Source organism: Octodon degus, unplaced genomic scaffold (genome assembly GCF_000260255.1).
Source record: "Octodon degus isolate 3935 unplaced genomic scaffold, OctDeg1.0 scaffold00001, whole genome shotgun sequence".
Classification (NCBI taxonomy): Eukaryota; Metazoa; Chordata; class Mammalia; order Rodentia; family Octodontidae; genus Octodon; species Octodon degus.
In genome coordinates this window covers 7,570,012-7,593,329 of record NW_004524577.1, presented here as the reverse complement: position 1 = coordinate 7,593,329, position 23,318 = coordinate 7,570,012, and the positions used below count along the sequence as shown (strand labels likewise).

The following is a 23,318-nucleotide window of genomic DNA, read 5'->3' as shown; positions in this document are numbered from 1 at the left end:
CCAGCTCAGCCCACCAGGGGGCGGGGCTGGCTGGCATGTGGTGCTGGGGGATTGAACAGCGGTCCCTGTGGTTTGCTAAACTTGTTCCAAGTAGGTGCTTTAGACCACTGAGCCATCTCGCCAGCACCTAGCAGTATTTATTTTTTAATTTATTTTTATTTTTTGTATTTTGTAGGGAAGGATCCACAGAGTGTTCAGGGTCTCACAACTAGATCGGACTTACAGTGATCCTTTTGTTCACAGCCTCCCAGAGCTGGGATTACAGGCTTGCGCCACCATGCCCAGTCTCAATGAGCCCCCAGGGTGGGGCCAGCGCGGCAGGCTGAGAGATTGAATCCCTGGCCCCTGCACTTGCTTGCAGGCACTTTAATCTGCTGAGCTATTTGGCTGGCCCTTGCTCAGCAGTATTTATAATGGCCAAAAGACACAAACAGTCCGAATGCCCCCTGGTAGATTGAGAAAAGAAGACCTTAAGGCACAAGCACACAGCGGTTGGTCACTCAGCCAGGCAGGGAGGGCAGTGTGGTCACAGGCTACAACATGCATGAACCTTAGACTTTATGTTTAATGAGATGACCTCGAACACGCAGAAGGAAAATGCAACGTGACTCGACTTACACAAGGCATCTGAAGTACGCAGAATCTAGAAACGAGTTAGAACGCTGGTTTCCAGGGCTGGGGGAGGAGGGAGGGAGGGAGGACCTGCCGTTCAGTTGCTATAGTTTCAACTGTAGGAGATAAAAAAGTTCTAGTGGGGCCGGGGAGATGGCTCAGTAGGATAAGCGCTTGACTGGCAAACTCAAGGATCTGAGTTCAATCCCCGGTTCCGCAAAAAAAAAAAAAAAAAAAAAAAGTTCTAGAGACTGCTGTACTGAGGATTCCAGCATTTGTTAAAAGTGTGGATTTCCACACACAAAGAATGAGAACGGCAAAGTGGCAGGATATAAGGTCGATATACAAAAATCAATTGTGTTTCCATAGACTCTCAACGGGCAGTCCAGACAAGAAATCATAAAAACAGCACAGCCGGAGGAAGTGGTCCACCTGTAATCGCAGCTACTTGGGAGGATGCAGCAGGAGGATTGCAAGTTCAGTTCCAGCCTGGGCAACATAGCAAGGACCTGTATCAAAATAATAATAATAATAATAAAAAAAGGCTGAGATTACAGCTCTGTTCTAGCATGCATGAATTAGCAGGTGCTTAGCAGTCTTGGAAAGAAAGTAGACTGATGTTAATTGAGTTCCAGCCCTGTGCTGGGCCAATAAAACTCAGCCTGGGGCAGCCAAATAGCTCAGCGGACTAAAGCGCCTGCTTAGGCACAGTGCTGTGGCTGGGGTTCGATTCTCCCCTTGCCATGCTGGCCCCGTCCCCCAGGGCACACAAAGGCTGTGATTGAGACTGGGCATGGTGGCATGTGCCTGTAATCCCAGCTCGTGGGAGGCTGAAAACAGGAGAATCACTATGAGTCTGATCTATGTAGTGGGACCCTGTAGACTCTGTATTAATAACAAAAAACAAAAAACAAAAAACCTCAGTCTGATGGGGGGGTCTGGACACATGGACAGTTACTACCCAATGTAGTAATGATAATGGCAAGGGGGTACACCAGAGGCCCCTGATGCTGGGGAGAGAGAGGAACTACTAGTCAGTTTCCCTTGCTGTAACAACACACCCGAGAGGCTCCCTAACTTATAAAGAAAGGAGGTTTACTGCTGGGCGCAGGCCAGTAATCCCAGCACTCAGGAAGCTGAGGCAGGAGAATGTCATTGAGTCTGAGGCCAGTTTGGGCTACAAAGTGAGCTCAGGGCCAGCCTGACTGCATAGCGAGACCCTGTCTCAAACAGACCAAAAAAAAAAAAAAAAAAAAAGAATTAGCACCTTGTTTGGAGGCAGGAAGTTGGAACAGTGGCAGGGGAGGCTGAGGGTCGCCTTGGCTGCGTCACTCACAGCAGCCAGCAGCGTCTGTGTGGGGAGGCGAGATCACAGGAAGCAGGGGTGGCCGGGAGTGGCAGGTGGTTCTTTGGGGGGGGGGTGGAGCAGAAGAGTGAACCCAGACCCTGTACGTGCTGGGGGTGGACTCTCCCACTCTGCCCTGAGGACCCCACTCCCAAGGCACGGACCCTGAAGGAGTGTGTGTGTGTGTAGGGGGCAGCAGGGAAGGCTTCACAGGAAAGCAGCCTTGACCTTAGTTTTTTGTTTTTAGGGAAGGGTCTACAGGGTGCTCAGGGTCTCACTACTAGATCAGACTGGTAGTGACCTGCCTGTTTACAGCCTCCCAAGAGCTGGGATTACAGGTGTGTGCCACCACGCCCAGCCTCAAGTGCCAGCTCAGCATGCCCTGGGGACGGGGCCAGCATGGCAGGCCCGGGGACTGAACCCTCTCTGAGCTTGCTTGCAGGCCTCTAAACTGAGCTATTTGGCCGGCCCTCCTTGACCTTAGTCTTAAAGGAGTAGTAGGGAACGTGAAGTGTGAGAGAGAAGAGCCTTCAGGCCCATGCCAGGGACAAAAAACGGTCAGAAATAATCCCAGTGGGTGTGATGGAGAGTGCCTGTAGTCCCTGCTACTGAGGAAGCCGAACCAGGAGCTTCTGGAGCCTGCGAGGTTCAAGGGTAGGCTGGGCAACATAATGAGAACCTGCCTAAACAAAAACTGGCAAGATTGGGGGGGGGGAGAAAAAAAAACTTTTGCAAAAAAGCCAGTCCAAACCAAAGATGTATTTAGTTTTGCTCACATAACATTTTTAGAAGTTTCAAAATTAGCTGCCAACATCGAGAGATCTGGGACTTTCACATTACAGAAAATAAGTCTGCTACCAACTTGCCTCGAAAAGCCAGGTTGGGCCAGGGGGATTGGCCAATGCCTGTGAGCCCAGCGCTCAGGAGGCTGAGGCAGGAGGATTGCCGCAAGCTTGAGGCCTGCTTGAGCCATAAAGTGAGACCCCCATCTCACTGCCCCCACCTCCCACCCCCGTCAAGAAAAAACTAGATTTGGCATTTCTGCCTGACAGCAGAAGGCCGGCATAGACACACACACACACACACACACACACACACACACACACACACACACAGTGCCTCTGCGTCACACAGCCCTGTGGTCTGCCTGCTCCTCTGTGGAGGGTTCAAGGAGGCTGTAAACTCTAGTGACGCCCCATATCCCAGGTAGGGGCCTTCTACTCCCCTGGCGTCCTGGCTTGTCTTGTGAGGTTTTTTGTTTTGTTTTGTGTTTTGAGACAGGGTCTTGCTACAAAGTTCGTGCTGGCTTGGAGCTCATGTTGACCCTCCTGCCTCGGCCTTAGTGCTGGGGTCGTGGGTGTGCACCACCACTCCCATGAGTCCGAGACCACCAGGATGTGACAGAAGTTACACTGCAACAGTTGTGGCTTCACTTTTTAAGACACTAGTGGCTTTTGTTTCCTCCCTCTCAAAAATCCTAGAAAAATGAGATAATAAAATGGTTGTCATTTTCAATCACAAACGTTTGAGTGGTTTGTTACTGTGTGAGAGTCAGGCACCACACCCAGTGGCAGGGCAGCCCTTCCCTGTGGACAGCAGTGGGGTCTCCGTGGCCCAGGGGAAGCAGAGGGAATCGGGCTGGGGAGCGTGTGCAGGCCAGGCCGTGGGCCTGAGTTTCAGGAAGGCTGCAGGATCCTCATCTTGGATTATTTCCTCCAGGTGTTAAGGCTCCGGGAGAGATTCTCAGGGCAGGAGATTATAATCAGATTTGCCTTTAGGAAAGTGATTCTAGGGGCTGGGGAGATGGCTCAGTGGAATAAGCGCTTCCTGGGCAAGCGCAAGAGCCTGAATTCAATCCCCAGTTCCACCAAAAAAAAAAAAAGGAAAGTGATTCTAGCAAGATTAGAAAAGATTCATCAGAGGCTAGGCATGGGCACCTGTCTGTAATCTCAGCACCTGGGAGGCTGAGGCAGGATAATCTCCACTTCAAGGCCAGCCTGGACCCTACAGTGAGACCCTACTTAAAACTACCAACAGGCTGGGGATATAGCTGAGTACAATAAGCGCTTGCCTTATAGGTAAGTGCAAGGTCCTGAGTTCAATCTCTGGTAAAGCAAAAGTAAATAAATAAAATAAAACTACCACCCACAAAGATTCATGGGAGGCAGTGAAGGCAGCAAGCAGACTTGGGGGCGCTGCTGTGGTACTGGCACCTCCACTCGGGTAGCAGTGGCAGTGGAGTGAAAGGGAGAGATTCGAGGTCAACACTTCCTCCCCCGTGAGGCCTCCCTGAGGGGACAGGCAGGTTGGAACCACAGAGCACACAAGCTTTGGGTCACAGGGCCAGGCTGGGTGTTGTCAACCACAGGCTGCGGATGAGAGAGTGTGGGGAGCTCTGGGGCGTGGGCAGGGGTGCAGGGAGGAATCTGGGTGTAACCGGAGGGCAAAGAGGAGGCGACCCGAGGGGAGAAGAGGAGCAGGAGGGTGAGGGCAGCCGCTAGCTGGGGGCTGCAGAACGTGAAGGTTGGAGGCCGGAGAGGCCCTGGTGAGGGTGGAGCTGTGCGGAACAGGAAGACAGGCTGAAAGGAAGCACAGACTGCATGCGGGCGGCAGCCCGAGAGCCCTGAGTGTGAGGAGGGGCGAGCGGGAAGTGGCCTGAGGGGGTGCCAGGCTCCCACAGTGGACAGGACCTGAGGCGGACTGTGTGTGAGGGACTGGGATGGAGCTCAGCGCAAAGGTCAGGGGCTCAAGCCCTGTCCTTTGGTTTGATTTTTTGCTCTTTGAGATGGTCTCGCTATGTAGTTCAGGCAGGCCTCGAACTCACTTTGTAGCCCAGGCTGGCCTGGAACTCAGGGCAATCTTCCTGCCTCAGCTTCCTGAGTGCTGGGATTAACAGGCATGTGCCACCGTGCCCGGCAACCCACTCCTTTTCATTCATTTTTATTTTGAGACAGGGTCTTTTTAAGTTACCCAGACTGGGCTCGAATTTGTCACCCTCTTGCCTCACTTCCTGAGTAGCTGGGATTACAGGTGTCAGCAGGCTTGGCCACCTGCTACATTTTCATAGAGCACAAAGGGAGGCCCCTGGCGAGAGAACCTGGCCTGCAGGGTAATGGAGTTAAGCCAGACTGAGGACTTGAGGAAAAGGAAAGGGATGTGTCCCAAAGGGGACAGCCACACCAGCCTCGGGAGGCCCAGTGCTCTTCCTAAATCCAGGTTCTGGAAGCTGGAGGTGTGGCTGCTGGGGGAGCTGAGTAGAGGGGTTCTCACCTCAGCTCCCCGTGGGCACAGCAAGTGTCATCTCGTAAAGTAAGCAGCTCCAGGGAGATGGCTCCGTAGAATAAGCAATTCCCTGGCAAGTGCAAGGCCCTGAGTTCGATCCCCAGTTCCACCAAAAAAAAAAAAAAAAAAAAAGGAAGCAGCTCAGACCCGCCCTACCTCAGTGGAACTGAACCCAAAGGAAAAAGGAAAACCCAATAAACAAGCTAGACCTAACCTCTGCTTAGCCTGTTCACAGCCCACAGATATCCCAAGCCCTGCCCTTGAGAAGCGGGCGGACAGGAGCCTCTCTCTCCCGTCTCCAGACAAGGCTCTGTGGGGAAGCTCCTCCTCCTTTGTCATTTCAGTGCTTGGCTCCTGCATGGCAGGCAAACTGTGTAGACGATGGGGGAGGCCACACGCACACGAGACTCTGTCACTCCTTTGCTGAGAGACTTTTGCAGGCTTCTTGCTGCTGACAGGTGCCCTCGTTGGGGTCTCTCGGTGTCTCCGTTATTTTTCTCTCATTAATGAGACAAAATACCGACACCCAAAAATGAAGAAAGAAAGAAAAGGTTTATTTAGCTCACAGTTTGTGGAGGTTTCAGTCCATACTCAGCTGGCTCCAAGGCACAGCGACACATGGCAGAGGGCAGCAGCTCATGGGGGGGACAGCAGAGAGCAAAGGGAGGGGCAGCAGCTGCAGCAGGTAGCCAGCCTCTTTGCCCTCCTTACATTGTAATGCAGATTACCTGCCCTGGGGCGGGTGCAGCACCCACACCCACAATTCTAGCACTAGCTCTAGAATCAATCACCAGGGCCAGCCAAATAGCTCAGCGAATTACAGCACCTGCCTGCAAGCAGGCCCGGGGGGCTGGGCGTTCCACCCCGGCAAGGGAAACAGCAACTGAGACTGGGCGTGGTGGCGCTGTAATCCCAGCTCTTGGGAGGCGATAAACAGGCGGACCACTAGGAGTCCGATCTAGTAGCGAGATCCTGAACATCATGTAGACCCTTCCCTACAATACAAAAAGAGAGAGAATATCAATCACCAACTCCAGAAGCTGCCCCATGACCACACGAGGCTTTGGGGGGACAACTAGACACAAATCATAACACTCGCCATCTGCCTCTGGCCACCTTCTGACCTCTGGCCTCTGCACTGGACTAAGTCACTGTCCTCTAGTCCTGGGGTAGCGTTCACATTTCCCTAGAGTATCCTAACTTCTTTTTTTTGTGTGGTATCAGCGATTGAACTCAGGACCTTGTGCTTGCCAGGCAAGCGCTTATTCTACTGAGCTGTGTCCCCGGCCTCATCCTAACTTTTTTTTCTGCCTTTATTAGAATGGCTTTGCTTTCTCTTCCCTTTTTCTCCTGGATAAATACAAAGGCCCAGTTTAAGAAGCTGGGTTCAGTGACACGCTTCGGTCATCGCTGCTACTCAGGAGGCTGAGGTGGGAGATTGTATGTCTGAGACCAGCCTGGGCAACACAGTGAAACCCAGTCCCCCTCCCCCCCAAAAGACCCCATAGAAATGTAACCCTTTGCCGGGCGTGGTGGTGCACACGTAAACCCAGCACCCTGGGAGGCTGAGGCAGACGACTGCAAGTTCTAGACCAGCCTGGGCAATTTAATGACATAATGAGATCCAATTTCACAATGAAAAGAGGAGGTCTGGGGATGGAGCTCCAAGAAGACTGATGATGGGTAGGTTTTTTTCTTTTTCTGCCAATCATGTACATGTGAATATAAGCTGTGTATTAGGTGAAAATAGGAAACTACTGCTGAATACGGTTGGTGTAATCGTGCATTACGTAATGATATCATGGTTGGGCAAAGATCCTTATCCGATATAACCTCAGTGAATCTCAAAACATGCACAGTGAAAAACACATGCTCAGTGAAAAAAAAAAACCAAAAAAAAACCAGACCCCTTCTGATGAGTTCCTTAATATAGAACATTCTAGAACATGCTAAACTAATTTATAGTGACAGAAAACACAGCAATGGTGGCCTGGATCTGAGGTTAGAGACTATGGAAGGGCAGAGGGGACTGTGTGTGTACGTGTGCTTAAACCTGGGAACAAACTAGGGAATGAAGACCACTGGTGCCCCCCCCCTTTTTTTTGTCTTTTTGAGACAGGGTCTCCCTATGCAGCTCAGGCTGCCCTTGAGTTCACTTTGTAGCCCAGGCTGGGCTTGAACTCACAGTGATCTTCCTGCCTCAGCCTCAGCTTCTGCAGTGCTGGGATTCCAGGTATGTGCCCTCCGCCAAGCCCAGCCTAGATGCCTGTGTCCTCAGTCCCCCAGCAGAAAGCTCCAACAAAAGGTGTGGAGTTAGGTCTCAGGCTGTTGTTGGCCTGGCCCGGGTCACCAGCCCCGATCCGGACAGGTGAATCTAATTTGCCTCTGGCCAGCACGCTGTCTGGGACACCCAGGGAGGGTGAGAAGGGAGATGGAGATGGAAAATAACAGTCTCTCTGCTGGCTAAGCAAGAGCTCTGCCGGCAGGAACGGCAGAAAACTGCAAGTGGGAGTGGCTCCCCAAGGACAGCTGGGGCGGGGGAAGCTGGCCAGTGCGCCCGGCTGCGCCTGGCATTTCGTAGATGCTGTACTGATTTATTCTCGTCCTGTATAAAGCGAGCCCCACACGAGCCTTCTGTGCTGGACAGAATTCTCCAGGCCACCTCACCTCCATCATGCTCCTCTGCCTCTTTAGGGTCAGACCCACCCGAGAGAGAGTCCTGGGAGCCCTGCTGGAAATGTGGACTTAGTCCCTACATTTTAGGCCACCAGGGCTCTGGCTCCATCTCCCTCCAGGGCAGAGGGAGCAGGACTTTTTCAGCTGGAAAGTGCCAGAAACCTAACCCAATCTCACTGGTTTACATGGAAAAGGAAGCTGCTACTTCATGTAACAAAAGCGAGCATGGTGTCCCGCGCCTGTAAGGCCAGCACTCTGGGAGGCTGCGGCAGGAGGATCTCCACGAGTTCACGGCCAGCCTACTAACGCCAGTGGAAAGAGAGCTTGTTTTTCCCAGCAGCCCCAAGATGAGCCTGCTTCTGACTAGACAGACTTGAAGTGAGCAACGTGCCTGAGCCACCGCAAAAGGGCTGCTTTGGCTGAGGAAGCTGGGCCACATGGCTACCCTGAGTCCCTTCTTATGCCTTCCAGGTTGCCTGGGTCGAAGGGTTGAATACCCTCTCCTCCCCCCAAAAAAATCCAGGTGTTGCTACAAATAAAGAGGCAATGTTGAGATGCTCAGCATGGCGGTGAACACCTGTAGCCCCAACACTCTGGGAGGCTAAGGCAGGAAGATACCAAGTTCAAGGCTAGTCTGGGGAACTTAGTCACTTAGCAGAACCCTGTCTCAAACAAACAAACAAACAAACAAACAAAAAACCTTAGTTGTACCTGGTGACACATGCCTAAAATCCAAGTACTCAGGAGGCTGAGACACGAGGATCACTTCAAGTTGTTGTTGTTTTTTTTTTTTTTTTTTTCAGAACTGGGGATTGAACGCAGACCCTTGTGCTTGCCAGGCAAGCACTTATTATACTGAGCTATCTCCCCAGCCCCTTCACTTATACTGAGCTATCTCCCCAGCCCCTTCACTTCAAGTTTGAGGCCAGGCTGGGCTACATAGCGGGATCCTGTCTCAACAAATAAAAATTTAAAAATTAAAAAAGAAGGGCTGGCCTGATAGCTCAATAGACTAAAGGCACAATTAGGCAGAGTGCAGGGGCCGGGGTTTGATCCCCAGTGTGCTGTGCCGGCCCTGCCCACAGGGTATGCTGAGATGGTGATTGAGACTGGGCTGTGGCGTGTGCCTGTAATCCCAGTGCCTGGGAGGCTGAAAACAGGAGGATTACTATGAAAACAGGACTCTCTTGGGTGGGTCTGACCCTAAAGAGGTAGTGGAGCATGGTGGGGGGTCAGGTGGCTGATCTATGTAGTGAAATCCTGTAGACCTTGTCCTAAATACAGGAAAAAAAAATTATTTTAAAGGGCTGGGAGGACTGGGTATGGTGGCGCACACCTGTGATCCCAGCACTTGGGAGGCTGAGGCAGGAGGACTGCCACAAGTTCCAGGCCTCTCAGCTACACAGTTCATTTAAGATCAGCCTAAACTATACACAAGACCCTACCTCAAAAAATAAAATAAGACAGGGCTGTAGTTCAGCGGCACAACACCTGCTTGGCAAGTGCATGGCCCTGAGTTCGATTCCTGTACCAAAATATAAACTAGCTAAATTTAGTTCCACACACATAGGCAAGCAAAAACAGGTTAGGCCTGGCTGGCAGTAGCAGGGGAGGAGGCAAAGGACCTCCCAGCACTCTCAGAGGTGACAGCCTTTCTCCAGCAAAGCTGGGTGGATGGCAGTGACTTCCTGCCCACCACAGAGCTAATCCTCAGGCTGCGCCCGGCTTTCCAGCCCTCCCACCTGCAGCCCTCCCTGGCTGTAGCCCCCTGGTCTCTGCAGGCAGTGGCTTCTGCCTGGCATCCCCACCCTCAGGCTGGGCGCGTCTGGGTTTTCAGGTCTTCTCTGTGGGCGTGAGCCCTCCAGGGTTGAAGGCAGTGCGTGCCTCAGTTTCCTCCAGTGTCAAGTGGAGATAGCGTCTGCTACCTGGGGCGGGGTTGGGAGGATTTAAGTGTGCGCCTAGTGTCTTTGAGTGTCTAGAACAGTAGCCTGGTCAGTGAACAACAGCTGTTATTCCTGTCGCTGGAGACCGTGCGCCACAGACCTGGCTGCCCGGCAGGCCAGGCCCAGCGGCTCAGGGTAATTCAACCCTGAAGTTTTCCACAGCTGACTACTTTGCAGGGCTTCTCCACACCTTGTCTCAGGCGAGCCTCACAACCTTGTGAGCGGGCAAGACAAATCCTATTTGTCCCTAGTTATGGGTGAGGAAACGCAGGTTCAGAGAGGTAGACCTGTTGCCCAGGTCACACAGCCAGGTGGTGGCAGAGGGGGAACAGGACGAGAGAGGTTAAGCAACCCGGCCAAGGTCTCTCCCGGGAGGTGACAGCCAAGAGTCACCCTCTCGACAGCCTGCTTGTGTAGAAGGCCTTTTCCGCTCTCCGTGCTCTGCACCCCCGGGAACCCAAGAGTGGGGGTGACCCCTGGCACCCGGTGGCGTTTGTTCCTTGCCTCCACTCTGGGGAGTAGGGGGCACAGGGGCGCCCCGGTGAAGACCTGAGTCCTGGGACGCGCGGTGACGCTGGAGCCACCCCGAGGCCTCTCCCACCATCCTCCATCCAGTCCGCCCCTGGAGCCCGGGAGGCTGCCCCCCGGTGACACGGGGACGGAGGAGCAGATCCGAGGCGAGGACCGCACCTGTGCGGGGCTGCCGGAGCGAGGCAGGGAGCCGGGCCAGGCGGCGAGGGGCGGGGCCGGCCCGGAGCTCCGCCCCGAAGGGGCGCTGCCACCCCGGGAGGCGGCGCTCGGGCTTCTCATTCATTGTCTTGACAGCATCCTCGGCCGCTGGCCTCCGCTCCTCGGCTCCTTCCTCCTCCCGGCCCCTCCGGTTGCGGGGGGCGCGCACCTCCGGCAGCAGGTAGGGCTGGGTCCCCGAGCGCTGAGCCCCGCAGGCACGACCACCTGTGGGCCGCGTGCCGGGCGGCGGCTGTCAGGGCCACCTCTGCGGGTCACCCCGCGGGAGGGCCGGGCCGAGGCGCGTGAGCGGCCGCGGAGGGGAACGGGGACCCCGGGTGCGGGCCGAGGGCCGCGGCGCCCAAGATGGAGGTGGGCACGCGCCGGGGCCGCCGCGGGCGCGAGTTCCCCGAATGGTCGGCGGAGGCCGAGGCCGGGTGGGGACGGAGCAGCTGCCCTAGGCTTGGGTACAGGAAGGGGTTGACAGCAACATAAGAAAAGAGCAAGTTCCCCTTTCCGTGGTTTCCGGGCCTGGTACCTGGGTGGGGGAGGCGGCGGGCGGGGCGGTGGCCTCCTGGGCGCCCACCCAGGGTCCAGGGCGTCCCTCTCCGGGCTTACCTGGGCCAGGCGGCCTTCCTGGAGCCCGGGGTTTTGCACCGGCGCTCCTCACCTGCTTCTGGGCAGGCAGACCTGGGCGCCTCGTGGGGATCCGGGAGTGGCCAGGGCCGGCTGGAGCACCCAAGAGGGGGCTAGGCCTGGGTGCAGAGCAGGAGGGTGAGGCTGGGTGGTGGCAGAGGCTTTGGGTGGGGAAGGTGCCCTCGCATGGCGGCGCAGGGCCCTCGATGAGCAGGAAGGTGTGCAGCTGGGCATCAGAGGCGACCCCCTCTGCCTCGCTCGTGCTCTGCTCAGCACTGGGGGGAAAGGATCCCAGCTGGACAGAGACTTGGCGTGGGCTTCTCCCTTCCTGTGTGCAGTTACAGCGGGGGTGGAGATGGCGCTTATTAAGGGCACCTGCTTCTTCTGAGCAGAGGCGAGAGGCAGAGGAGTGGGGAGGAAATACTGGGACCTGAGCCATCGCTGCTTCTGACGCCCAGGACCTCCCAGGGAAGCCACCCTGCCGCTGCCTCCCTCCCTCCCTGGCCGTGGCAGTCTCCCTGGGTGGGTGAGGGATGTGGGCTCTGGACACTGTCCGGAGCTGAGGAGCCACCTTCGGGCCATCTGTGCTGATGGCCCGTGTCCCTGTGTCTGAACCACTGGAAGGGAAACGCTTCACATTCAAGAGCCAGGGAATCAGCAGCAGCATCCTCAGGGAAGCTCCAGGGGCCGGGGGTGTGGGAGGCAGAGCGGGGAAGGAGCATGAGGGCACCCCGACATGGAGCTGGGCCCAGATGGGTGAGGGGGCTGGGGACAGGAAGGGCTCAGATGCCTCCTGTGCCCCCAGGATGAGCCGGCAGGTGGTCCGCTCCAGCAAGTTCCGCCACGTGTTTGGCCAGCCAGCCAAGGCGGACCAGTGCTACGAGGATGTGCGTGTCTCCCAGACCACCTGGGACAGCGGCTTCTGCGCTGTCAACCCCAAGTTCGTGGCCCTGATCTGCGAGGCCAGTGGGGGAGGGGCCTTCCTGGTGCTGCCCCTGAGCAAGGTGAGCCTCCAGGATCCTGGGGACAGCAGCTTGTCCTCCCTAGGGGGCCTATGCCATCCTTGGCTCCAGGGCATCTCGAGTAGGTGGCTGTCACCAAGCCTCTGCGTGCCTGAGGAGCAGAGCTGGGCCAGTTTACCTTCTGTGCCCTCCTGTTCCTATGTGCAGAGCTCGTGTGCAGGCTGGAGCTGAGGGGGACCTGAGGGCCACCAGGCTAGGCCCTCCAGAGTCCAGCTGGGAGCTTTGTGCCCTGGGCAGGGCCTGGGTGGGCGCCCAGCTCACAGGTGGGGCAGGAGCCCCACACCCAGCAGCTTCCCCCAGCGCTCCTGTGCCCTTTGGAGGTTGAGACAGGAAGGGGAGACAGGCCCTAAGTTGTTACCTTAAAAGGGCCGATGGAAGCAAAGAGAAGAGGAAGTGGTTGGTGGGGTGAGAGCTGGGCCCTCACCCCGCACGCTCTCACACCAGCCCTGCGGAAGCAGCCACGCTAGAAGAGGCCATTTCCAAACCTCTGCCCATGTCTGGGGCCAGTTATGGCAGACTGCCCCACTACTCTCCACTCAGCCAATGGAATCCCACATGTGCATGCCCACGCACCCACCCACCCACCCCTTCTTCACACTTCCCTGGAGAACTGTGGCCTTCCACCTGTGAGCATGCAGGAACAGGCCTGATGTGCCCCTGGAGGCCCCACTCAGAAGAGCAGGGTGGTGGTAGAGTGAGGCAGAGATGGGCAGGGTCTCGGCCAGGGCCTCCCACACCGTGGCACCATGGCACACCCCACTCTGCTCCTCAGGGCTTGGGACAGAGGACAAACCCTCCCCAGTGCACCCCAGGCCCTGGCCTGCCTCCACGTCCCTCCCTCGGGGTGTGGGGCAGCTGGACTGGGTTTGGAGGGTCAAAGCCGCTCTGCCAAAGGCCCTGCTGTGCCTTCTAGACTGGACGAGTGGACAAGAATGTGCCTATGGTCTGTGGCCATACAGCCCCTGTGCTGGATATTGCCTGGTGCCCGCACAATGACAACGTCATTGCCAGCGGCTCTGAGGACTGCACAGTCATGGTGAGTGTTGGGGGGCCTCGGGGCTGGGGTCATCATCCACAGTGGATCGGAAGCCCTGAGGACTCACTCACTGTTCCCTGCAGGTATGGGAGATCCCAGATGGGGGTCTGGTGGTGCCTCTGAGGGAGCCCGTTGTCACCCTGGAGGGTCACACTAAGCGCGTTGGCATCGTGGCATGGCACCCCACAGCTCAGAACGTGCTGCTCAGTGCAGGTGCTGCAAGGGTGCAGGGGACGGTGGCTGGCACACACGAGGGCGGGAGGCTCATGGCCCCGGCTCCTTGCTGACACTGGTGACTGTGCAGGATGTGACAACGTGATCCTGGTGTGGGACGTTGGTACTGGGGCAGCCGTGCTGACACTGGGCCCAGATGTGCACCCAGACACCATCTACAGTGTGGACTGGAGCCGCGATGGTGGCCTCATCTGTACCTCCTGCCGCGACAAGCGAGTGCGCATCATCGAGCCCCGAAAAGGCACTATTGTGGCTGTGAGTTGCCGTGACCGCCGAGCCCTGGCACCACCGTTGCGCCCACCCAACATCTACAGGACGCTTGCACACTGTTCCGCCTTGCCCAGCTGTCCTCCAGGGCAGGTTCGGGCGCCCTACCTAACACCGCTCTCTCCTTGCAGGAGAAGGACCGTCCTCATGAAGGGACCCGGCCGGTGCATGCAGTGTTTGTATCAGAAGGCAAGATCCTGACCACAGGCTTCAGCCGCATGAGCGAGCGGCAGGTGGCGCTGTGGGACACAGTGAGTGCTGAGGCAGGACGCAGAGGCCCTGGGGCCAAGAATCAAGCTGGAGGTTGAGTCCCTTGTCCTGCCTTTTGCCGGGCAGAATGGCCTCCAGCCTCAGTTTACCCATCTGTGAGATGAGGATTTCCACTGGTTGGTGGGGGGCAGTCACGCTCACCCAGTCACACTCAGTGAGGGTCATGCCCCGACTTGACATGGCCCAGCCCACTGTTACCTCCTGCTGTCTACAGAAGCACCTGGAGGAGCCACTGTCCCTGCAGGAGCTGGACACAAGCAGCGGCGTTCTGCTGCCCTTCTTTGACCCTGACACCAATATTGTGTACCTCTGTGGCAAGGTGGGTGACTCGGGGTGCTGGGAGCAGGAAGGTGGGCGGGAGGGGCCTGAAGAGCACCAGGGCTGGAGCCCTGCGGGTGCTGACACCCCTGCATCAACCGCCTGCAGGGTGACAGCTCCATCCGGTACTTTGAGATCACCTCCGAGGCCCCGTTCCTGCACTATCTCTCCATGTTCAGCTCCAAGGAGTCCCAGCGCGGCATGGGCTACATGCCCAAGCGTGGCCTGGAGGTGAACAAGTGTGAGATTGCCAGGTGACTGACCCCCAGACTGGCCCAGCATGCTTCTGGGGCAGCGCTGCCCCCCACGCTGACTTTCAGTCCCCGCCCCACTGTGCTGGGGCGCTGCTCACCTGCCTGTCTCCACAGATTCTACAAGCTACACGAGCGGAAGTGCGAGCCCATTGCCATGACCGTGCCTAGAAAGGTGACGCCCCCGTGCCCTGCCTGGGCTGGCCGGGCAGCAACCCTGAGGGTGTGCAGCAGGGCGGTGCGGGCAGCACCACTCAGCTAACTGACCTTGCCCTTGCCCCCAGTCGGACCTCTTCCAGGAGGACCTGTACCCACCCACAGCAGGGCCTGACCCCGCCCTCACAGCTGAGGAGTGGCTGGGTGGTCGGGATGCCGGGCCCCTCCTCATCTCTCTCAAGGACGGCTACGTACCCCCAAAGAGCCGGGAGCTGCGGGTCAACCGGGGCCTGGACAGCTCTCGCAGGAAGGCAGCCCCAGAAGCTAGTGGCACCCCTAGTGCGGTGAGAGGCGGGTGGGGAACTAGGATGGGGCGGGAGGGGCAAGGCAGAGCCAGGCGGACCCCCTCGATGCCCTTATGTAAGAAGGCTGACACTGGGGCAACCCAGACACAGTGTCAGGGCTCTTTTAGGAGGCCAGCAGGGGATGACCCTGAGTCCTTAGAAAACAGATTTTACACTGAGAGACAGAAGGGTCCAAGCCCCAGCTGGGCGTGATGGTGCATGCCTGTAATCCCAGCCCTCCAGCAAGCAGCTGAGGCAGGAGGATTGCTACAAGTCCACAAGTTTAAGGCTAGCCTGAGCTACATAGTCAGTTCAAGGCCAGGCTGAACTACATAGCGAGATCCTGTCTCAAAAAGCCAAGAAACAAAAAGCAAGCAAGGAAGAAGGGTCCAAGCTCCAGGACTCTTGGGTTCTTGGGAGGAATGCAGCAGACGCCAGGGTAAGAGAAGCCCTGGGCCTAATGCAGCACTGGGTCCCCCCAGGATGCCATGTCCCGGCTGGAGGAGGAGATGAGGAAGCTGCAAGTCACGGTGCAGGAGCTACAGAAGCGCTTGGACCGGCTGGAGGAGGCAGTCCAGGCCAAATAGATAATGCAGGGTCTTTGGCCAAGGCCAGCCACTCACACCCACCCAAGTCAGCCAGCATGGCAGAGGAGAAAAACAATAATAAAATGGCTTTATTTTCTGGTACCTCTCAGACCTGGTGACTCTTCACTGGGACGTGGGGTCTGCTAAACCCATCTGCCCTGGAGCTCCCACTCGGCAGCCCTGATGAGACTGAGCCCCATCCAGACTGGTGGACAACTCCAAACGCCTGAGGTCATAGGAACGGGACTCCTGGGCAGGACCCACCCATGCTAGTGTGGGCTATAAACTCACTCTCCATTTCCCAGGCCATACTTGGGACTAGCAGGTCTGAGCTATTTAAGACCCTGGTTGGGCATCAAAAAGGCCCCTATTTACCCCAAATCTGCTCTTCCTAGTTACCCAAAACATCAGGTTGAATGCAGTTGTTCTGGCTCTGCTGCTTATGGGCAAATGAACCAAGAGGCACTCATCCCCTGGTCATCTTCCAACTACAGTCCCACAGGGGAAAAGCTCTTGAGAAAAAAGCTTAGAACCAATGTGACTGCCTAACCCTGGTTTACAGGTGAATGCGTGGGAGACCGGTTGGCTTAGGGTCAGACCCGGAGTCATAACTTACACCTCCTTCATCTTGTAACTCAGTGCTGCCTCTTGGGGGCCTTCCTGTGGGTTCTGCCTGGGAAGGAGGACCTGGCTAGACCATGTCTGTCAGACCCTATCAAGATGGGATGTGGGGCTCAGTTTTGTGCCCAACTTACTGGGTGATACCCTGGGCTGGCACAACACAATGGCTGGAATGGTGGTCTTGGCCACTGCAGGGCTAGTTCCTACCATGTAGGTGCCACCACAGGGCCCACTCCTACCTGCTCCTCTTTGGCCTGCCAAAGAATGCACAGGACAGATGTGAAAATGTCCCTGCCTGTCTACTCTGGTCCCACTTCCCACACAAGCCGCATGATGAAGGACAAGTCACTTCTCTCCAAGTGATCATCTATGAGCTGGGGGAGGCTTCCTGTCACAGCTCCGTGATCAAGGAAAGGGTTCTTGCCTCAACCTTGTCACCTGCTGTTCCCCCTGAGTCTCGGCGCTCCTAGCATGGAACAACCCATGGTTAAGACGGTTGGAGGTTGGGGGCCTGCCCCTCAGCTCAGTTCTTTAAGTGGCTGCTTCAACAAAGCAGTCAGGCTCAGGTTGTTGTGGTTCGATCCCCACAACTCAAGCCAGCCAAACCTGCCCTGAAGGCATTCGGAGCAAAAAAAAAAAAAAAAAAAAAAAGACTGTTGGAGGCCTATCAGTGACCTAACTATCTGCCTCAGGTCAGCTTTATTTTCCAGCTCTGTTCCTCACTAATGGAAATTATTTTTTTAAAGACATATCCTCATAGGGCTGGCCAGATAGCTCAGCAGATTAAAGCCTCTGCTTAGGCAGACACAGGGACCCTTGTGCAGGCCACAGCCCTGCCCCTGGCGCGTGGTGAGATGGTGACTGAAACAGCGTGGTCACATACGCCTGTAATCCCAGCACTTGGGAGGCTGAAAACAGGAGGATCCCTACGATCTGTGTAGTGAGACCTTGTACTAAACATTTTTTTAAAAAATTCCATTAAAGACACCATCCTATGTAATCCAGGGTAGTCTCAGACTTGCTATTGTTATACAGCCCAGGCTGGTCTTGAACTCCCAAGCCTCCCATATCAGGCCCTGGGGTGCTGGGATTGCAGGTGTGTGTCACCTCAACCTGCTTCATCTCTTCATCTTCAAAGCTGATGAAGAGCTGGAAGCCCCAGCTCTCTGGGGACTGGGTGGGCAACGGACGTACGGACCCTGAAGGGTCTACAGAGAGGGTTAATAAGCAGGTCCTGGAGAGGACTTAAGGACATAGGGGGACAGGTGGCCCAGACGGGGGTAAAACAAAGGGCAGAGACAAAACGGAGCACAGCCAAGCCCCACAGTCAGCCTGTCAGGACGACGCCCACACACAACGCAGCGACACAAAAGCTGGCCCTAATACATAATTTAATGGCTGCGCAGGCCTCCATCCCTCATTTCTGACGCTGTCGAGTCCACTGCTCTGGGGTGAGGGTTTTCTGCTCAAAGGCATGTATGTGCGGGAGCTCTTCGGCTAGGCACTCGTTCACCAGCCTGAGGCAAGAGATGGGGTTCAGACATGGCCGACCGAGGCCTGGATCGCAGGGGCCAATGCGGAGACCCAAGAGGCCGCAGGAGTCTCCCAGGAGGTGGTCTGTCCCCAGGATGTGGGAGCGCGTGGACACGGTCGGGGACGCTGAGGCAGTGGGCCGGGGGCGGGGTGATCACAGATGTTTCGGGGACTCACCGGTGTCTCTGAAGCAGTGGCTTCCCCTCGAATTTAGTCGACACCACGAGCACTCGGAAGCTCGTCGCACAACGGTTCGGAGTCGTGTCCTCCACTTCCTACGGGGCAGAAGAACGGAGACCATGCGAACCCGCTCACAGGACAGGACCCCTTTTCCTTGGGTGAGTGAATGGTGGAGGGCTCAACTCACCACGTGGTCCGCCTCCAGGTCCCTCTGCAGCTTGTCCCGCAGGGAAGTGGCGCTGAGTTCCATGTCGACAACCCAAGGCGCAGCAGCCCGGCGGGACACAAGCCACCTCGCCACCGGCACACTACTTTCCGTCCTTATCCGAGCCACTTCCGCTAGAACATCTCCTTCCGCCCTCACTGAGGCCTCTGAAATGCACTTCCGCCCTCACATGAGTCGTGTTTTCCGGGAGTCCAGGATTTCCGCGTTAAGCAGGCAGCGTCAGGTAATCAGAGTCAGGAGGACAAAGGACTCTGGAGCGGCCTCTGATTGCTTGGGGCTCCAGCGCCCAACCGCCCGGGTTCTGTGTCTGGGTTTGCAAACTGCATTCCTCCAGGAGAGGGTGCTCCAAACCTGCATTTCTGAAGCCTCCAAGTGGCCTCGCGATCGCCCCCAAGCGTTTTTCACTAAAGGAGCGTCTTGCTGCCCTACCAAGTCCAGACGTCCCCAAGGTCTGAGGTCACAGAAATCAACCTCCAGCTCCCCGGCCATAACCAATAAAGTCCTCGAGGCCGATAGGCTCAGCGTGTACTTGCTTGGCTGTTGCCGGATATGCCGAGTTCATGGTCTTGCAATATTAAGGAATTAAGTCTGGGAGCAAGGATAGACCAAAGGGGTGTGTGTAAGATAGACCAAAGTGTGTGTGTGTGTGTGTGTGTGTGTGTGTGTGTAGGATAGACCAAAGGGTGTGTGTGTGTGTGTGTGTGGGTGGCCACTGACCGTTGAGGTCCAAGAATATTGTATAAAGCAAAATCACAACACGAGTACAATGTGAGTCAAACTACAATCATTTTATAGGATTATAAATTGTGTGCGTGCGAGAGTGTGTGTGTGTGAGTCAGCCTATGCAGTTCAGGTTGGCCTTAAAGTAGCCTGTGCAGTTCAGATTGGCCTTAAGCTAACTTTATAGCGCAGGCTGGTTTCAAACGTGCAACAATCCTTGTGCCTCAGCCTCCTGAGTGATGGAATTACAGGTCTGTGCCACCATGCCTGGCTTAAATTTAGCTAATATTGCTCCAACAGGGAAATGAGGCACGCAGCAGGGGTCCATGGCCAGCGTCCTTAGGCGTTCCTAGAAAGGGATAGGAGGATGGATCTAGATGTTTTCATTGCCCACTTCTGCATCGGAAGCCTGGGTGAGCTCACTAACCAGGTGGTGCTACTTGAGCATAATTCCAAGCTGCTGTTTCTAGAGAGGCCTGCAAGCCTGACTGTCGCGCCTCCTTCACCTTGAGGCCTGGCTCTCCTCGCTTTGCTCCACCCCAGTCTTTGTGTCTCCTCTCTGACAGCCTATTAATTTTTATCTAACTTAGCTGTCTACAATAATACTGCCAGGACCTCGGCATTGAGACCCTGTGTACGTGGTGTTCCTGTCTACCTGCTCCCTGGGGATAGCAGCATGCCTCTATCGTCCAACTGCACCCCATGTGGGCTTGGCTGGGCTGTGTGGGTCCCCGGAGGAAGGTGAGGGCCTGGATTTAGAGGAGGTGAGAACGCCATGGTCCCACTTCCCTGGCCCCTCTGTCCCTAGGCTACTGGTATGGCCTGTGTCTAGATGTCCCCCTGAAAGCCTCGTGCACTCTCAGGTGGGGCTTTTCAGAGGTCGCTGGATCTATAAGTGTGTGATGCTAGGACCAAGGGTGTGGGGCTACTAGATTAGTTCACTGATAGGTTTGGCATAGTTCTGGGAAAGATTTTTTTTTTTTTTCTTTTTTTTTTTTTTTTTTTTTTTTTTGTATTTTAGGGAAGGGTCTACAGGGTCTCATTACATCGATAGGACTTGTAGTGATCCTGTTGTTTTCAGCCTCCCAAGCGCTGGGATTACAGGCACATGCCACCACGCCCAATCTCAATTGCTATCAGAGCGAGCCCTGGGGGTAGGGCTGGCATGGCACGCTAGGGATCGAACCTGGTCCCTGCGTCTGCATAAGCAGGCGATTCAATCTGCTGAGCTACCTAGTCAGTCCTTGTATTCTTTTTTACATTTTAAAAAATTTATTCATTTGATATAGCATCTTGCTAGACTTGTAGTGATCCTCCTATCTCAGTGCTGGGATTACAGGCATGTGCCACCATGCCCGTTTCTGGGGCCAGCACAGCATGTGGTACTGGGGATCAAACTCAGGACCTTGTGCTTGCTAGGTAGGCGCTTATGCCACTGAGCTATCTCCCCAGCCTATTTGATGTATTCTTGATTCCTGTATTTACTTGCTTTCTGTGGACTTTGATTAGAGAGTATCTTAATGGTTGCAGGCTTGTTGAGACAACCGCAAAGAATTTAGCTTGCAGCACTATTTTAAAATCAGGGGTTGCGCCTCCTGTGTGCGCACTACCATCAACAAGAACGCACGTGCCACCCTCAGCAGCATCCGCCACGTGATCTGAAAGAACAAGTACTGCCCAGACCTGCGCATGGCTGCCTTCCGCAGAGCCAGCGCCATCCTGTGCAGCTAGAAGCCCGTGATGGTAAAGAGGAAGCAGACCCGGTCCACCAAGTGTGCCTGAGCCACCCCCAGTAATAAAGAGCTCTCCTGTGGTCCTTGGCCATGTTAAAAAAAAAAAAAATCAGGGTTTGGGGAGATGGCTCAGTAGAAGAAGCGCTTGCCTGGCAAAGGCAAAGGCCTGAGTTCAATCCCTGGTTCCGCCAAAATAAATAAAATAAAGTCCCAAGTGGGGCAAAAAAAAAAAAAAAAAAAAAAAAAAAAAAAAAAAAAAGGCAGCCATGGCATAGAGGTGGCTGCTGCTGAGTCCCCTGGGGATGGGGTGCTGGAGATGGAGTGCATCCCCAGCAGCAAGGTGGGACTGCACCCAGAGGCAGGAATATTGAGCGAGAGCCTCAGGCACTCAACTGCAGGATATGGGTTCTTCTTCTGCACTTAAGACTGACGGAGTGGATGGAGGCCTGGCACCAGGGGGCGGGGTCTGGTTCCATGGCCGGCTGAGGCCAGAGAGCATTGCACTCCAACCAGCGCCAAATGGAGGTGGCTTGGAGGCCCGGGGGAGGCTGAGCCCCTGGTGGGATGTGGGCTTCCTACTGCACAAGGCCCAGTGACCCTCCCATATTGTCCAGAGCCCCCAGCAGCAGCCCCCAGTGTCTCCCCAGCAGTAGTGAGGGCAAGCTGTGGGGTAGGCTGATGCCTGCTGTACAGTCAGATCTGATCTTGGACAGCTGGCTGTTAGCCCCAATGCCCACCTTGCCCAGCCAGGACGTAGGGCTGGAGCCCCCTGAAGCCCCTGGGGTCTTCCTTATAGGCACCAAGGCCTCTAAGTGGATGCCCTTTCTGCCAGCGTGTGGGGGTCCAGGCCATACTGATAGGCCATTTTGAGGAGCTGTGGATTCTCCGGGGTCCCCCACCCCATCCTTGGAGGGTCCTGATGCCTGCAGGACCCCCAGTCCCCAGCAGCAGCTGATTAAAGGGGGGCCCTTGGCCCCGCAGAGCAGCTCTGGTGCCAGAAGGAATCTGTCCCTGAGCTGGCCCAGCTGAATGTGGGCAGCCATCGCACAGTGCCTGGCCCGGAGCAGGGAGACGTGGAGACCTGCCCAGCCCCCTCCAGGCCTGCCCACGAAATGAGGTTCTTACCAGTGAGAAAGAAAATAAAGACTGGCAGTGGTCCAGTCTGTAGGAGTGCTGCCTTTCCATCATCTTTATTATTTTTTTGTGTGTGTGGTACTGAGGATTGAACTCAGGACCCTGTGCTTGCCAGGCAAGTGCTTATACTACTGAGCTATCTCCCCGGCCCTGAGTGCTGCCTCTCCAACAAAACTGTTCTTTTTTCCCTTACCATAGGAATTCCTTACAATGCTCAAGGTCAAGGAATTATTGAATTTGCTCACTGTACACTCAAAATTCGATTACAAAAACAAAATCGGGGGAGGGGGCGCTGGGGCAATAGCTCAGTGGTCTAAGCACCGCCTGGCAAGTGCAAGGATTGCAGTTGGATCCCTGATACCGCATGCCATGCCCGCCCTGTATCCAAATGTGGTGAACGTGGTGGCATTCCATAATCCCAGTGCTAGGAAGGCTGAGACAGGAGGGTCACTATGAGTCTGAACTGCGTAGTGAGACCCTGTATCAAATAAAAACAAAGGGCCAGGGAGATGGCTCCGTAGAATAAGTGTTTGCCTGACAAGTGCGAGGACCTGAGTTCAATCCCTGGTAATGCAAAAAAAAACCCCAAAAAACCCAAACAAACAAAAAAATGTTTGGGTCAGGGAGATAGCTCAGTTGAATAAGTGCTTGCCTGACAAGTGCGAGGACCTGAGTTCAATCCTCAGTTCCACCAATAAATAAATAAATAAACAAAAGGGAGAATCTTCCCTTCAAATTTTATACCTCATAAAAGACTTCGCTTGGCACTCTATGCTTTTAAAATCCTATTAGGGATGAGCCTAGAGCAGCGGAAAAACAATTCAATCAGGTAAAAGAAGAAAAGCTAGGAAGGGCCCTTTGGAAAGATTTTTTTTTATTTTTGTATTTTAGGGAAGGGTCTATAGGGTGTTCAGAGTCTCACTACTAGATCACACTTGTAGTCATCTGCCTGTTTACAGCCTCCCAAGAGCCGGGATTACAAGCACGTGCCACCACGCCCAGCCTCTATTGCCGTTTTTTGTTTTTTGTTTTTTTTTTTAGCATGCCCCCGGGGCGGGGCCAGTGGCAGGCCCAGGATTGAACCGCTTTAATCTGCTGCGCTATTTGGCCTGCCCTGGAAAGATCATCATACTGGACAGTGGAAGGGACCCAGCCCACTGCTTGCTTTGGGCTGACGCTGTGCTTGTGTCTTTTCAGAGCACACTGAGCAGCAGCCTATCAGGGTGGCAGAGCGTGCTGCACAGTTGCAGCACGGACCCAGAAGCAGGGAAGGGGTGGGTTGCACCTTTTAAGAAATGGATGGGGGCTGGTGAGAGAGCGCAGCAGACTAAGCGCCTGGTTTGGCAAGTGCAGGGACCAGGGTTCAATCCCTGGTCCCGCATGCCATCCTGGCCCCTCTCCCAGAGTGCCCTAAGCTGGTGACTGAGTCCAGGCATGGTGGCGCACACCTGTCATGCCAGGGATGG

At 55.4% G+C, this 23,318-nt stretch overlaps 2 protein-coding genes across 5 annotated transcripts; one reads left to right on the top strand and one right to left on the bottom strand.

Moving 5' to 3' along the window:
• Positions 1 to 922: 922 nt before the first annotated feature.
• Bola2b (bolA family member 2B) lies at positions 923 to 18,623 on the bottom strand. 4 transcript variants are annotated; one of them, XM_023720236.1, is made up of 4 exons: positions 18,227 to 18,607; positions 18,037 to 18,134; positions 11,203 to 11,339; positions 923 to 1,121 (listed from the first exon to the last, which is right to left on the bottom strand). In XM_023720236.1, exons 1-4 carry the CDS (start codon positions 18,287 to 18,289, stop codon positions 1,057 to 1,059), a joined length of 363 nt encoding a protein of 120 aa, XP_023576004.1. In that variant the 5' UTR covers positions 18,290 to 18,607; the 3' UTR covers positions 923 to 1,056. The 4 variants fall into 4 exon arrangements, with proteins under 4 accessions (XP_023576004.1, XP_023576066.1, XP_023575953.1 ...); XM_023720298.1 differs by lacking the exon at positions 923 to 1,121 and adding an exon at positions 3,416 to 3,434 and having other exon boundaries at positions 11,255 to 11,339; positions 18,227 to 18,440; XM_023720185.1 differs by lacking the exon at positions 923 to 1,121 and having other exon boundaries at positions 10,818 to 11,339; positions 18,227 to 18,623.
• Coro1a (coronin 1A) lies at positions 10,685 to 15,807 on the top strand. Its single transcript, XM_004622940.2, has 11 exons — positions 10,685 to 10,768; positions 12,026 to 12,224; positions 13,156 to 13,278; positions 13,362 to 13,491; positions 13,583 to 13,767; positions 13,911 to 14,030; positions 14,264 to 14,368; positions 14,476 to 14,621; positions 14,736 to 14,793; positions 14,903 to 15,118; positions 15,601 to 15,807. The coding sequence occupies exons 2-11, from the start codon at positions 12,027 to 12,029 to the stop codon at positions 15,703 to 15,705; spliced, it is 1,386 nt and encodes a 461-aa protein (XP_004622997.1). The 5' UTR covers positions 10,685 to 10,768; position 12,026; the 3' UTR covers positions 15,706 to 15,807.
• Positions 18,624 to 23,318: the final 4,695 nt, after the last annotated feature.